Here is a 14,819-nt window from a genome sequence, read left to right on the forward strand (position 1 = left end):
CCTGAAGCCAGTCCTGAAGCCAGCCCTAAAGGCTTCCCTGAAGCCAGCCCTGAAGCCAGCCCTAAAGGCTTCCCTGAAACCAGCCCTGAAGCCAGCCCTGAAGGCTTCCCTGAAGCCAGCCCTGAAGCCAGCCCTAAAGGCTTCCCTGAAGCCAGCCCTAAAGGCTTCCCTGAAGCCAGCCCTAAAGGCTTCCCTGAAGCCAGCCCTAAAGGCTTCCCTGAAGCCAGCCCTGAAGCCAGCCCTAAAGGCTTCCCTGAAGCCAGCCCTGAAGCCAGCCCTAAAGGCTTCCCTGAAGCCAGCCCTAAAGGCTTCCCTGAAGCCAGCCCTAAAGGCTTCCCTGAAGCCAGCCCTGAAGCCAGCCCTAAAGGCTTCCCTGAAGCCAGCCCTGAAGCCAGCCCTAAAGGCTTCCCTGAAGCCAGCCCTGAAGCCAGCCCTAAAGGCTTCCCTGAAGCCAGCTCTGAAGCCAGCCCTAAAGGCTTCCCTGAAGCCAGCCCTGAAGGCTTCCCTGAAGCCAGCCCTGAAGCCAGACCTGTGTTTATATCCAAGGGGATAAATGGGGTGTGTCTTGACTGAGGTGAGCCTCTTTAAAAATCAATTTTTTATTGGTCAACTGTTTAGACAGTTTGGAAAGTGAAATAGAGGCTACTTATAATTTAGCCAGAGTTGATTTAAAGTACCATTTTCTTAGAAGATGATCTGATTCATTAAATAGTTCCGAAGGCCTTGGCTTTTCAACACTATCCCTGTACCTCATTAAAAATGTGTAATTACTTTTGATGGGCACAGAACACAGAAACACACCATCATATTATATGGCATCCATCCCCACATGGAATTACTCAATGATGTGTACTATATACAGAGGAAATGGTTGCAAGACCTGTGTAAAGATGTTGCCTTGCGTGTGGAGACGGTCTGGGCTTTGAGGCTCCTGTTATTCTACAGTTTAGGAACATGCAGCAGCCCAACGCTCCAACACCAGTATAATATATATATACGGATAGAAACTACAGATAGAAACTCAATCTGTGTGTTGATTATAAACTGCCTGTGTCCATTCATTCACAAAGCCCATTCAATCTAAACACACTCCAAGAAGACATCACAGAATTCATTGTAGAGTGTAATGCACTCGAGGCCTGAACTCATAATATGTCCTCCAGCCATTGTAAGAGACACAGAGAGTTCATTAGTGAACAAAAGCTGTGTTGCTCAAACCCACACAACCCTGATCCCTGTCAGAGGTACAAGGCATGACTTATTTTTATTTTTTTGGGGGGGGGTGGTATTTGCATTGAAAGTGAAAAGAATCGCTGTGAATATCTTGGAAGGAATGTGATGTGTCAGAGATCGTTATAGTCCAGTATTTCCTTGTTCATGATCCTGTTTCGTTTTTCTCCTCTGTCGTCATCAGGGAATGTCTGGGCCAAAAGGAGAAAAGGTATGACAAAACACCCCTTTTTCTATTGTACAATTAATTCAGTTATGATACAATTTGAAACATGAAATGCAAAGACATTTTGGAAGCATGATAGTAACTTGCATTCTACCTTTGATTCCTGTGGTATACCGTGATCCCCCGTAGTGTTCCTATCTGATAGTTATCGGATCACTTCCTATCTGATAGTTATCGGATCACTTCCTGTCTGATAGTTATCGGATCACTTCCTATCTGATAGTTATCGGATCACTTCCTGTCTGATAGTTATCGGATCACTTCCTATCTGATAGTTATCGGATCACTTCCTATCTGATAGTTATCGGATCACTTCCTGTCTGATTGTTATCGGATCACTTCCTATTTGATGTAACAATTTCTAATTGTCCTGTTTTTTTCTAGGGAGACCAAGGAGATATGGGGCCCAGGGTGAGAGAGTTAAATATGTCATAATATCATTCAAATACCACCAGAACTCATTTTACCAGCTCCTCATACCCTCATCCATTGTTTTAGCCTACAGTTTTAGCCTCCCACCACAGGGAGAGATATGGACCATGTCAAATTAGGAATCCTGAAGAAACTCATGTTTCATTTGCTATATATATAGCCCCATCAGGCAACCCTACTGATTCCCCTGTAACCCACAACCCAACACACTTCTATTAGAAACAGGTGCCCTGGTCTGGCATGTTAAATTACTATTGCCCTGTTATTGTATTTAAGCCCCACCTAAAATACATTCTGCTGTTCACTGTGCACATAAGTCTAGATCTCTAAAGAAAGACCCATGTTTTTCTGGCACTGCAAGAATGCCCTTTGGATTCATATAGTCAACAAAACGATGTGTACTCTGAGAAACAAAAAGAGAGCAGCTTCACATCTCTCTGCTCAGGCTGTTGTCTTTGATGTATCTTGGTAACCTGGCAACCTGTTTTGATTGATAAAATGCCTGAGTATATTACACATAGATTCACTTGACTGTTACCCCTCCCCCCCCACACACACTTACTTTAGCATCAAGTCTTACTGTAGTATCTGCCTTAGACTGTCTGTCTATTTAATTCATTGCCTGAGTTATCTTTGCAATATCCCGCAAATCTGTACTCTCTGACTGTGAAGAAATAAGGGTGTGAATGTGTAAATGTCCCAGTTAACAGCAGCTTGGCAGGAGTACATGTCACTGGAATTGTACTATAGTGTAGCAGCTGTTTGGGCCTGTGTTGTGTTGCCTCTCCTGACCCTGGATGTGAATTAAAGCTCTTGGAGCAGTGTAGACATCTGGCAGAGCCCAGCGTAGAGCACATGTGGATGTCTGACCCATCGGACACTGGGCTCCTTACTGTTGGGCTCCTTACTGTTGTCCTCTCTGCCCGGGTCAAGGCAAGTAGCACCGCGGTTAGTCATGTTCATATACCTCTATTAAGAAGCAATTAGTTTACCATCAGTTACTCTTAGATATTAACATACTTTACACATTAGCTCATTTTTATATTGTGTTGTTGAGGCAGATGCAATGATGTGTTCGAGACCCCCTACGGGGGGACCGAGTCAAGGCCGGAACCGGGAGGGGGGCGAGGGGTCTGGGACCAAGTAAATTGTAATTGCTTCAACTCGCGACTATAATAAGAGTTCAACAAGTCCAGTATTTCTGTGTTCATATTTCAGCAGAATTATTGAGAATGGTGATGTAATGTAGTTTGTCTGCTGTTTGAAGAGAGTCAGACCGAAATGCAGCGTGTAGGTTACTCATGACTTTTAATGAAGAAAATGATGTACATGAAATAACTGAAAATACAAAAACAACAAACGAGTGAAACTAATTACAGCCTATCTGGTGACTAATACAGAGACAGGTACAATCACCCACGAAATACAACGCGCACTCAGGCTACCTAAATACGGTTCCCAATCCGAGACAACGAGAATCAGCTGACTCCAATTAGGAATCGCCTCAGGCAGCCAAGCCTAACTAGACACACCCCTAATAATACACACTCCCAATTAATACAAACCCCAATACGAAATACAACATATAAACCCATGTCACACCCTGGCCTACCCAAACATATAACAAACACAAGATACAATGACCAAGGCGTGACAGGTGTTAAGAATGCAGAGAGCCACAATAAATGATCACTGACCCAAACAGGTTTATAAATGATCACTGACCCAAACAGGTTTATAAATGATCACTGACCCAAACAGGTTTATAAATGATCACTGACCCAAACAGGTTTATAAATGATCACTGACCCAAACAGGTTTATAAATGATCACTGACCCAAACAGGTTTATAAATGATCACTGACCCAAACAGGTTTATAAATTATCACTGACCCAAACAGGTTTATAAATGATCACTGACCCAGACAGGTTTATATTAGATTTTTTTTAAAGACAATATACACTGAGAAAATAAAACTTTAGCAACACCATAGACTGACCAGGTGAATCCAGGTGAAATATATGATCCCTTATTGATGTCACTTGTTAAATCCACTTCAATCAGTGTAGATGAAGGGGAGGAGACAAGTTAAAGAAGGATTTTTAAGCCTTGAGACAATTGAGAAATGAATTGTGTATGTGTGCCATTCAGGGGGTGAATGGGCAAGAAAAAAGATGTAAGTGTCTTTGGACTGGGTTTGGTAGTAGGTGCCAGGCGCACTGGTTTGTGTCAAGAACTGCAACGCTGCAGGGTTTTTCACTCTCAACAGTTTCCTGTGTGTATCAAAAATGGTCCACCACCCAAAGGACATCAAGCCAACTTGATACAACTGTGGGAAGCATTGGAGTCAACATGGGCCAGCATCCCTGTGGAACGCTTGCGACACCTTGTAGAGTCCATGCCCAGATGAATTGGGGGGGTGCAACTCAATATTAGGAAGGTGTTCCTAATGTTTTGTACACTCAGTGTATGTAACAACCTCCCCCGGTCTCCCCTAATAATACTGAGCTTGAAACTTTCAAACAATTTCCCCCATTGTTCTCATTCTGAAGAGCGCAACAAAGTTTGACGATATTTTTCAACGAAAGTATAGGACATTAATGTTACTAGTGAAGTAGGAAGCCCAGGTTTCAATAGGCAATAAATTATGAATGGGTCATGAGGGAGTGTGGATATTTGGCCTGTCGAAGTGGTTTTATGAGCTGAATGAATGGGAGCTGATAATTATTATAATTTTTACTCTGCCGGTCTCGGGAAGACATGAGTTCTCATTGTCTGAAACCTAGTCAAGTCTGAGTAAAAATGTATCTGACACAGAGACAAGACAGAAAAACTCAATATGTGGTCTTGAATACTACAACACTGAACATATGCATTCCATTCCATCTGGAGCCCTCTCAGTCTGTCTCAAAGTTGTTTCTGGCCTGGTTTCCATTTGAGTTCATTGTTTCCTAGTCGGCAGTCCAAAGGGACTCTTAAGGAATAAGTACTTTAGAGTTCATAGGAGACATGGGAGGGCACCGTTCTTTAGAGTTCATAGGAGACATGGGAGGGCACCGTTCTTTAGAGTTCATAGGAGACATGGGAGGGCACCGTTCTTTAGAGTTCATAGGAGACATGGGAGGGCAGCGTTCTTTAGAGTTCATAGGAGACATGGGAGGGCACCGTTATGCACTTTTAGCACTTCAGTGTGTATGTGAATTCACAGGAGGTTTTCCGTACAGGGGGGTGTCCATACAGGAGGGTGTCCATACAGGGGGGTGTCCATACAGGAGGGTGTCCATACAGGAGGGTGTCCGTACAGGGGGTGACCATACAGGGGGTGTCCGTACAGGGGGTGTCCATACAGGAGGGTGTCCATACAGGAGGGTGTCCATACAAGAGGGTGTCCATACAGGGGGTGTCCATACAGGAGGGTGTCCATACAGGGGGGTGTCCATACAGGAGGGTGTCCGTACAGTCTACTACCATGTTCATGGGGGGGGGGTTAATTCCATATAAATTCCAGTCAATTCAGAAAGTAAGCCAAATTCCAAATTTCCTTCCTTGAAAAGCAATTGAAATTTCAGTGTACTTCCTGAATTGACTGGAGTCGATACGAGGGAGAATAAGCCACTAAACCCAAAGCAATTCATATTGACCACAGCTCTGACACAAACATCATGGACCAGACTGCCAGAATCTCTCCTTGGACGGTCGATAATTATATGAAGTCAATCATAAAACTTTGGGCCGCGAGACAACTGCGCTTCTATTGTTTAAGGCTTGAAACCAGACAGAAGGGCTATTATCTTTGTATTCTCTCGTCTACAGTTATGGTTGAGCAGCTTTACACATGCTGGAACTGTGCCAACACAGATGGATCAATAACCTCAATAACATCCCTCTGTTGTCTCTCACTCTACTCACCCCCGTCTTTCATTATCCCCTTCTTACCCAACCCCTCCTCACTCCTCCCTCCATCCTAACTCTTCTTTCCAACGCTGTCTAAACCTCAACCCAGGGACTCCCTGCACTTGCGGGCTCTGCAGGTCTGCTCAGTAATCAGATTCTCACGGTCAAGGTTTGTCCCACCTTCCTCACCCGTCTCTCATTGACCGGGTCCTCTGTCTCCATCCAGCCAGTCCCTTCTTTTTGCTTCCTTCTCCATCTCTCAGTTGTAAATGACTGTTTAATCTCTCTCTCTCTCTCTCTCTCTCTCTCTCTCTCTCTCTCTCTCTCTCTCTCTCTCTCTCTCTCTCTCTCTCTCTCTCTCTCTCTCTCTCTCTCTCTCTCTCTCTCTCTCTCTCTCTCTCTCTCTCTCTCTCTCTCTCTCTCTCTCTCTCTCTCTAACTAATTTTATTTTACTCTGTGTCTCTGGTGGCTCCTCTCCCTCTCTTCCCTTTCTCCATATCTCTCTGGGTTCAGATGGTCTTCCCTCGCTTTGACCACGGCTTTCTCTCTGGCGACCAGCACACATTTCACAAACGCCTCCTGAAGGTACGATGGGCGCATCTCAGCCCTCTTTTTCTTGCCTCGTCTCTTCCTTCAAGCTGGCTCCCCCTCTCTTCGTCTGTGACTTTTTCTTGTCTCGTCTCTTCCTTCAAGCTGGCTCCCCCTCTCTTATGTCTGTGACTTTTTCTTGTCTCTTCCTTCAAGCTGGCTCCCCCTCTCTTCGTCTGTGACTTTTTCTTGTCTCTTCCTTCAAGCTGGCTCCCCCTCTCTTCGTCTGTGACTTTTTCTTGTCTCTTCCTTCAAGCTGGCTCCCCCTCTCTTCGTCTGTGACTTTTTCTTGTCTCTTCCTTCAAGCTGGCTCCCCCTCTCTTATGTCTGTGACTTTTTCTTGTCTCTTCCTTCAAGCTGGCTCCCCCTCTCTTCGTCTGTGACTTTTTCTTGTCTCTTCCTTCAAGCTGGCTCCCCCTCTCTTCGTCTGTGACTTTTTCTTGTCTCTTCCTTCAAGCTGGCTCCCCCTCTCTTATGTCTGTGACTTTTTCTTGTCTCTTCCTTCAATCTGGCTCCCCCTCTCTTCGTCTGTGACTTTTTCTTGTCTCTTCCTTCAAGCTGGCTCCCCCTCTCTTCGTCCGTGACTTTTTCTTGTCTCTTCCTTCAAGCTGGCTCCCCCTCTCTTCGTCTGTGACTGTTTCTTGTCTCTTCCTTCAAGCTGGCTCCCCCTCTCTTCGTCTGTGACTGTTTCTTGTCTCTTCCTTCAAGCTGGCTCCCCCTCTCTTCGTCTGTGACTGTTTCTTGTCTCTTCCTTCAAGCTGGCTCCCCTCTCTTCGTCTGTGACTTTTTCTTGTCTCTTCCTTCAAGCTGGCTCCCCCTCTCTTCGTCTGTGACTTTTTCTTGTCTCTTCCTTCAAGCTGGCTCCCCCTCTCTTCGTCTGTGACTTTTTCTTGTCTCTTCCTTCAAGCTGGCTCCCCCTCTCTTCGTCTGTGACTTTTTCTTGTCTCTTCCTTCAAGCTGGCTCCCCCTCTCTTCGTCTGTGACTTTTCCTCACTCTTTTACATCTCACACATGTACAATGTTATTGGTCTCAAGCTTTCTCTGTTTGCCACTCTGCCACTTGTTTTCATGTCTGCTTCGAATTAGAGAGAAAATGAGTGGGAAAGTCAATTCTGCCTCTTTGGAAAGTGAGTTTGAATAAATGACATTGCTTGTGGATGATAATTGGTGGAAGGAACGCCAGTCAGAACTATGCAAATTGGAGAATAAGAATAGCTTGTTGTGTACTTGACAATATAAATGACTGTTAAACATCTTGTTTTGAATACAACCACATCCGTCATTCAACAGTCTAATAGAGTGAATGTTATGCATCGCAGGAGTTTTAGAGTTTTAGACTTACTTTTGCACATTGGCGAAGATGGTTGGCGGCAAACACCAGACACTGTGAAAAGAGACAAAGTTTTGAATGAACTTTACTGAACATTGCTCAAACTGAAGATATTGAAAGTGGTTCAGTAACTTGTCTGGGGTGTCACAATATAATTGTTTTGCAACTTGTTTGATTTATAATACTGTGGGAATTGGGATTGTTTCTTCATCTCATACTTCTCCCTCCCTGTCCATAAAGGGTGACCAGGGTCAGGCTGGCCCCCCTGGACCCCCGGGGCCCCCTGGATCACCAGGGCCCAGAGGACCCCCTGGGAACACAGGGAAGGATGGGCCCAGAGGACCCCCTGGAGACCAGGTACAGTAAGACAGCTCTGCTCCTCTCATCCCTGTTACTACAGTCGTCTCACTACATATTGTGATAGGAGAGAGAAGAAAGGCCAAAAGACGATTAGTTGGTTTAACAAAAAATATGCTTTTTTATTTACTTCCATTGTCCTCCAAGAGTTACTGAATCTCCTCTCTACTTCAGTTTGCTCCTCAGTTCATTCTTGGTTGGAAAGCGAAGTAGTGGCAAGGATCCCTTCCGTTTTTACTGGTAGGAGAGATAATAATAGATGTATTTTATATAGCGCTTTTCATTATACAGATCATCTCAATGACGATTAAAAAACAAAAGTACATGCAGTTGTTGGTCTTCAACAGAGGCTGGCGCGTCCAGGTCACATCCCACACATGGCCAAGCCTATAATAGTCTCCTGAAAGACAGTCAAGAACTATCACGCTCCCACCCTCAGCACTCTCCTCCACCACGCTGTTCTCTGCTCCTCCGATGCCCTGAAGCAGACTTGAGTAGGGGTCACATCCAGTACGGGGGGGGCTCTCTACCCACAGAGTCTGCAGAGTCTGCCTCTCTGCAGACTCTGTGGGTAGATTCTCCTCAAACAACATGTAATACCCACCTGGGTGAAGCCAGTGGTACTACATCCGCTAGATTTAACTTGGGTGCCAGAGGCTCACTGCACATCACTTATTGGGATTGTCCACTTTGGAGTGAGAGATCCACTCAAAACTACAGCAAGCCTCTGTGATGTCCAAGCCTGTGCTAATCTCCAGTTGTATTCAAATCATAAGCTAGCTAGCTAGCCTCTGGGCTATCTTGACAAGACAACTGACTTGCCAGTCTTATGACACAGCTGAATCGATATATAAATAATCAAAAATTACTAAGCTAACAAAAATTTAAGTTGCAAAATAAACAACATAAAAATAATACAATATTTAGAAATTTACAGGAGCTCTTTGCTTAGGCCACCTCACAACCCATGTGACCCCAACTGTTCAAACCCCTCCTGTTGGCAGAGAGAAAGGTGCGCAGTTCTAAAGCTCATTTCCTGCAATTCTACACATTTTTCATGTCTCATGTGTTTTCATGTGATACAAGGAGTTGAATCTCGACCAAAATCTAAAAGAATGCAATAATATTTGTGGGTCCTGATTCTGGGTCAGGATTCGGCCTGCTGTTTGCCTTTTGAGTATGGGTACTGTAGGCCTTCACTGAGAGGAGGGGGATTAAGAATTATCATTTTGCTTTTGTTGTTTGTTTTTTTATAAATGCAAATTGCTCTACCATCCTAGTAGGTGCAGCGTCACTAATTTACTGGAGGAAAACAACACTTTTTATGTATTTGTGTGAAATACTGCCATCTTGTGGAAGATCAACGGAATTGCTCTGCTCATCATTTAGAACTTCACTTTTGGATGGATGATTGACCTTGAGCTTTCTTCACAGGGTTCACCTGGTCGAGATGGAATCGATGGATTAGATGTAAGCATTTGTTTATTTCTGATATTATAAGGTGGACTGTATATGCCACACATCATGCTGATAACGTGTCCTCTATACACAGGGACTGATGGGTCCTCCTGGACAGAAGGTCAAATATCTACATTTCTCATGCAGACACACTTCCACACCTGTATACCTGTATTATATATATATATATGTAACCTAAATCATCTGTGATTAATTAATGAATTTCAATAATCTAATGTCAATAATCTAAATGTCTTTAGATTAATTATGGAATTATGAATTTAAATTAATCTGAATATTGTACATGTAAACTCCCCAATGAAAATAAAATAATATATATAATGTCTTGCAGGTTAATGAATATGTTCCATGAATGTAATGTCTTGCAGGGTGAGGATGGACAGCAGGGCGTGCCTGGATCACAGGGGTCTCCGGGGCTAAAGGTGTGACATCGTATTATTTCCTCCTCTTCCTCCTCTTCCTCCTCCCCCTTCTCTTGCCCAGTCTCACTCTATCTCCATGTATGTGACAGGGGGAGCAGGGGGCTGCTGGTGACCAGGGCAGGACTGGCCTTGATGGACTACCAGGGATGAAGGTAAATATAGGAGGAATTTGGAAATGGATGTCTTGAAAGATGAAGAAAAGATTGATGTTACATAGAGCGATGACCCTGAGACATTCGGCACTATATATTGACCCTCTGGGCACAGACTGGTTGAATCAATGTTGTTTCCACAACATTTTTATCAATAAATGTCAATGTCATGACGTTGAATCAAGGTGGTAAATTGATTTTAGTTGCAATTGTTCTTTGTTGATTTCACTTTGAATGCACATTAGTTGACAACTGATTTAAAACTGTGTTTGAACTGAAGTCTGTGCTCAGTGGGGATGCACTGGAATGGCAGGCATGCTGAGCTCTTACTGTATGTATTCACTCTATGTAGGAGGGGACAGGAGACACAGGGGGAGAATGGGGAGACAGGGGAGAAGGGAGAGAGGAGACACAGGGGGAGAGGAGACACAGGGGGAGAGGAGACACAGGGGGAGAGGAGACACAGGGGGAGAAGGGAGACAGGGGAGAAGGGAGAGAGGAGACACAGGGGGAGAGGAGACACAGGGGGAGAGGAGACACAGGGGGAGAGGAGACACAGGGGGAGAATGGAGACACAGGGGGAGAAGGGGAGACAGGGGAGAAGGGGAGAGGAGACACAGGGGGAGAGGAGACACAGGGGGAGAAGGGGAGACAGGGGAGAAGGGGAGAGGGGAGACACAGGGGGAGAGGAGACACAGGGGGAGAAGGGGGAGACAGGGGAGAAGGGGGAGAGGAGACACAGGGGGAGAGGAGACACAGGGGGAGATTAGACACAGGGGGAGAAGGGGGAGAGGAGACACAGGGGGAGAGGAGACACAGGGGGAGAAGGGGAGAGGAGACACAGGGGGAGAGGAGACACAGGGGGAGAGGAGACACAGGGGGAGAGGGGAGACACAGGGGAGAAGGGGGAGAAGAGACACAGGGGGAGAGGAGACACAGGGGGAGAGGAGACACAGGGGGAGAAGGGGGAGAGGAGACACAGGGGAGAGGAGACAGGGGAGAACAGGGAGACAGGGGGAGAAGGGGGAGAGAGACACAGTGGGAGAACAGGGAGACAGGGGGAGAAGGGGGAGAGGAGACACAAGGGGAGAGAGACACAGGGGGAGAACAGGAGAGACAGGGGGAGAAGGGGGAGAGGAGACACAGGGGGAGAGAGACACAGGGGAGAACAGGGAGACAGGGGGAGAAGGGGGAGAGGAGACACAGGGGGAGAAGGGGGGACAGGAGACACAGGGGGAGACAGGAGACACAGGGGGAGAAGGGGGTGGACAGGAGACACAGAGGGAGAAGGGGGAGACAGGAGACATAGGGGGAGAAGGGGAGACACAGGAGGAGAAGGGGGGAGGAGACACGGGGGGAGAAGGGGGGACAGGAGACACAGGGGGAGACAGGAGACACAGGGGGAGAAGGGGGTGGACAGGAGACACAGAGGGAGAAGGGGGAGACAGGAGACACAGGGGGATAAGGGGGAGGAGACACGGGGGGAGAAGGAGGGGACAGGGGGAGACAGGAGACACAGGGAGAGAAGGGGGGGACAGGGGGAGAAGGGGGGGCAGGGGGAGAAGGGGGGGGACAGGGGGATAAGGGGGAGGGAGACACGGGGGAGAAGGAGGGGACAGGGGGAGACAGGAGACACAGGGAGAGAAGGGGGGACAGGGGGAGAAGGGGGGGGGCAGGGGGAGAAGGGGGGGGCAGGGGGAGAAGGGGGGACAGGGGGAGAAGGGGGGACAGGGGGAGAAGGGGGGGACAGGGGGAGAAGGGGGGGGCAGGGGGAGAAGGGGGGGGGCAGGGGGAGAAGGGGGGGACAGGGAGAGAAGGGGGGGCAGGGGGAGAAGGGGGGGCAGGGGGAGAAGGGGGGGGCAGGGGGAGAAGGGGGGACAGGAGACGCCCTTCCAATACCTTTATTTATCTTTATTAATTCATTTTTTCTGTGTGTTTGTCTGTGTCTCCCTCTGCAGGGCTTACCAGGAGAGAAGGCTGTTCCTGGCTCCTATGACAACATCGGCCTTGGCCAAGTCGTTCAGGTGAGTTCTATATTGGGTCCTTTTTATGTTGATCAAAAACAACATTCTGCTTTGCATTACAACCCCACAAAGTCAGAATATACCATTTTATTTATTGTTAAAAGTTTCCCTCACGCCATAATATTTGTCTCGATATGCATTCTGTGTAACAGTCCCCTGTGACGTGTGTATTCTCACTTTCCTTTTCTACTTTTCTTTTCCTGCAGGGTCCCCCAGGGCCACCAGGGCCCCCAGGAGGCCAAGGGTCAAAGGTGAGAGTTAGTTGTGTTTGAAGAGGTGTCCGAGTGGTCCTACTGTTTACCTGTCTCCTCATGTTTCCCCTTCTCATGTTTACCTGTGTCCTTCATGCCAACAGGGAGACTCAGGCTCACCTGGTGCACCTGGAGCTGATGGGGATAAGGTAAATTTGAAAATAAAAGTGAGCCTCACACTAGGATCTCGGATGCAAAAATGTAATTACCAACGTTTCGACAGCCAAGCTGTCTTCATCAGGGTGTAATCACAAACACTGCGGGATGACTCGTTTATATAGTGTCAAAAGACACAGGTGTCTTGTAATCATGGCCAAGAGTGGCCTAATATCATTGGTTAATTCTGAAATATTAAAATGGCAAACAAAGAACAGCATACAAACAACAAATGGATAGCATATGATCATAGTTTCATTTTAGACTAAACAAGCTTACAAATCATTACAATGGCAAAGTAACAATATGGCATGACCTGTAATGACTAATTATTCTTGTACTATGAAATCAATATGAGCAGCGTTCCTCAGTGCTATTTTTCTTGTTAGCTTTTTTTTTAACCTTTATTTTACTAGGCAAGTCAGTTAAGAACAAATTCTTATTTTCAATGACGGCCTAGGAATAGTGGGTTAACTGCCTGTTCAGGGGCAGAACGACAGATTTGTACCTTGTCAGCTCGGGGGTTTGAACTTGCAACCTTCCGGTTACTAGTCCAACACTCTAACCACTAGGCTACGCTGCCACCCCGTCATGTTCCTCTCTTATAGGGAGCCAAAGGGGATAGAGGTGATGATGGGATGACTGGAGTGGCAGGGGAGAAGGGAGAGCGAGGCCTGATGGGCCAAACTGGACTTGCGGTAGGTGTGATATGAGCTGTCTCCTGATGGATACCCAATGGGCTATGGGCACAGAGGTCTACTATCGCCCTGCCTTTTGTCCATATGGTTTATTTCTCTCTCTTAGGGAGCTGACGGTAAAAAGGGAGAGCGAGGGGATTCAAGGTTTGAGGACAGTCTGGTCAGTAACGGTTTAGATTCCAAACTTGTATCTGTTAAGTGTGATACCTCACCAAGGTCTAGTTGTGTTATATGATTGTGTAACGTCTGGTTATCTTAACACTAGTGCTCTCTGCTCCAGGCCCAGAGGATCTCTATCCCATGCCCTCCAGGGCCTCCCGGGCCCCAGGGTTTCATGGTGGGTAACTGGTCCCTCTGTCTTCTTCATGATAGGGGGTCCTCTGTAGCCTAGTTGGTAGAGCGTGGCGCTTGCAATGCCAGGATAGTTGGTTAAATTCCTGGGACCAACCTTACGTAAAATGTATACACTCGTGATTGTAGGTCGCTTTGGATAAAAGCGTCTGCTAAAGGGCTTATATTATATATTATAGGGGGAATATCAAAAGCTTAAACTTTCTCTCTATATATATTCTCTCAGCAAATAACTTAGATCCTTGACCAACACTCCATAGCCTCAACTTGTTCTCAGAGAAACCTAGTACATCTCCAATGCTATTCATGTTTTTTTTTAATGCTCTATGTTCTGTTATAGGCTCTTGTGATGAACAGTGTTTACAAAGAGAATGACATAAGAAATGGTGTTTTTCAGGGACTTGATGGCAGGCCTGGCCCCAAGGTGAGATAGTCAGGGCTCTGATCTCCTCCCGCCCCTAAAACTAAACAACACAGGGTTCTTTAGGTTACTGAAGCTGCACTAGAATGCCCTGTCATTCAAACTTTAGCCCTACTAGATAATGAAATGCTGGGTGGAGAATAGTGAATGGAATGTGTATTTATAGAAAGTCACAGACAAGATGGATTGCAATTCAGAAGGAAAAATGTAAGCACCAGCTTGAAATGGTGTTTTTGTCAATGTCTCACAGGGGGAACCAGGTGAGGGAGTGAAAGGAGATAAGGGAGATGCAGGCGACAAAGGTCCTCCTGGGTTAAGGGTAAATATGTCCTTTTCCGTCTCACTCAGACTGCATGTCAGGGTTAGGGTCAATTCGGAATTTAGGAATTTAATTCAATTCAATCCATCATTTGAAATACTAATTTGAAATGGACACACCCCACAGGAAGCAGAATTAGAATTGAATTTGAGTTGAAGGAAGTAGAACTGAATGTAAATCAATTCTGCTGAGACATAAAGGATACCGTTATCATTCCTTTTACTAATCTTTTACCAACAGCATCTTACACTTATTACTGCAAAGAATACAGACACCATTTGATTACAACTGAAACGTGTCACACGTTATTTATTAATATATGTGAGATTAGGTTGATCACCTTCCATTCTGAAGTGTTTGATGCAATCTGGGAAATGTATTTTATTTCAAATTTAATAAGGTGGAACTGAATTATAATGTGTAAATTAATTGTAAACATAAAAAAGTATCTTAGAATATGTAATTATGTGTAATTATTTTAGAGAGAA

At 45.9% G+C, this 14,819-nt stretch overlaps 1 protein-coding gene and 1 long non-coding RNA gene across 7 annotated transcripts in view; one reads left to right on the forward strand and one right to left on the reverse strand.

Moving 5' to 3' along the window:
• LOC124006691 (collagen alpha-1(XXIII) chain-like) overlaps positions 1-14,819 on the forward strand; it is a 729,230-nt gene that overhangs the window by 705,668 nt on the left and 8,743 nt on the right. For 2 of the 6 annotated variants that reach the window (XM_046316762.1, XM_046316764.1), the window contains exons 8-24: positions 1,415-1,441; positions 1,841-1,867; positions 5,893-5,952; positions 6,297-6,368; positions 7,942-8,058; positions 9,493-9,528; positions 9,611-9,637; positions 9,906-9,959; positions 10,049-10,111; positions 12,070-12,135; positions 12,342-12,386; positions 12,491-12,535; positions 13,151-13,240; positions 13,347-13,400; positions 13,521-13,577; positions 13,989-14,015; positions 14,263-14,331. In XM_046316762.1, coding sequence (XP_046172718.1) covers positions 1,415-1,441; positions 1,841-1,867; positions 5,893-5,952; positions 6,297-6,368; positions 7,942-8,058; positions 9,493-9,528; positions 9,611-9,637; positions 9,906-9,959; positions 10,049-10,111; positions 12,070-12,135; positions 12,342-12,386; positions 12,491-12,535; positions 13,151-13,240; positions 13,347-13,400; positions 13,521-13,577; positions 13,989-14,015; positions 14,263-14,331 — 936 coding nt within the window. The remainder of the gene's footprint in view (positions 1-1,414; positions 1,442-1,840; positions 1,868-5,892; positions 5,953-6,296; positions 6,369-7,941; positions 8,059-9,492; positions 9,529-9,610; positions 9,638-9,905; positions 9,960-10,048; positions 10,112-12,069; positions 12,136-12,341; positions 12,387-12,490; positions 12,536-13,150; positions 13,241-13,346; positions 13,401-13,520; positions 13,578-13,988; positions 14,016-14,262; positions 14,332-14,819) is intronic. The other 4 variants (XM_046316765.1, XM_046316766.1, XM_046316763.1 and 1 more) reach the window with 4 other exon arrangements.
• LOC124006694 lies at positions 7,145-8,474 on the reverse strand. The gene is made up of 3 exons (XR_006833822.1): positions 8,189-8,474; positions 7,714-7,755; positions 7,145-7,446 (listed from the first exon to the last, which is right to left on the reverse strand). It is a non-coding gene; the product is annotated as an uncharacterized LOC124006694 (long non-coding RNA).

The sequence above is a fragment of the Oncorhynchus gorbuscha genome, linkage group LG20 (genome assembly GCF_021184085.1).
Source record: "Oncorhynchus gorbuscha isolate QuinsamMale2020 ecotype Even-year linkage group LG20, OgorEven_v1.0, whole genome shotgun sequence".
Classification (NCBI taxonomy): Eukaryota; Metazoa; Chordata; class Actinopteri; order Salmoniformes; family Salmonidae; genus Oncorhynchus; species Oncorhynchus gorbuscha.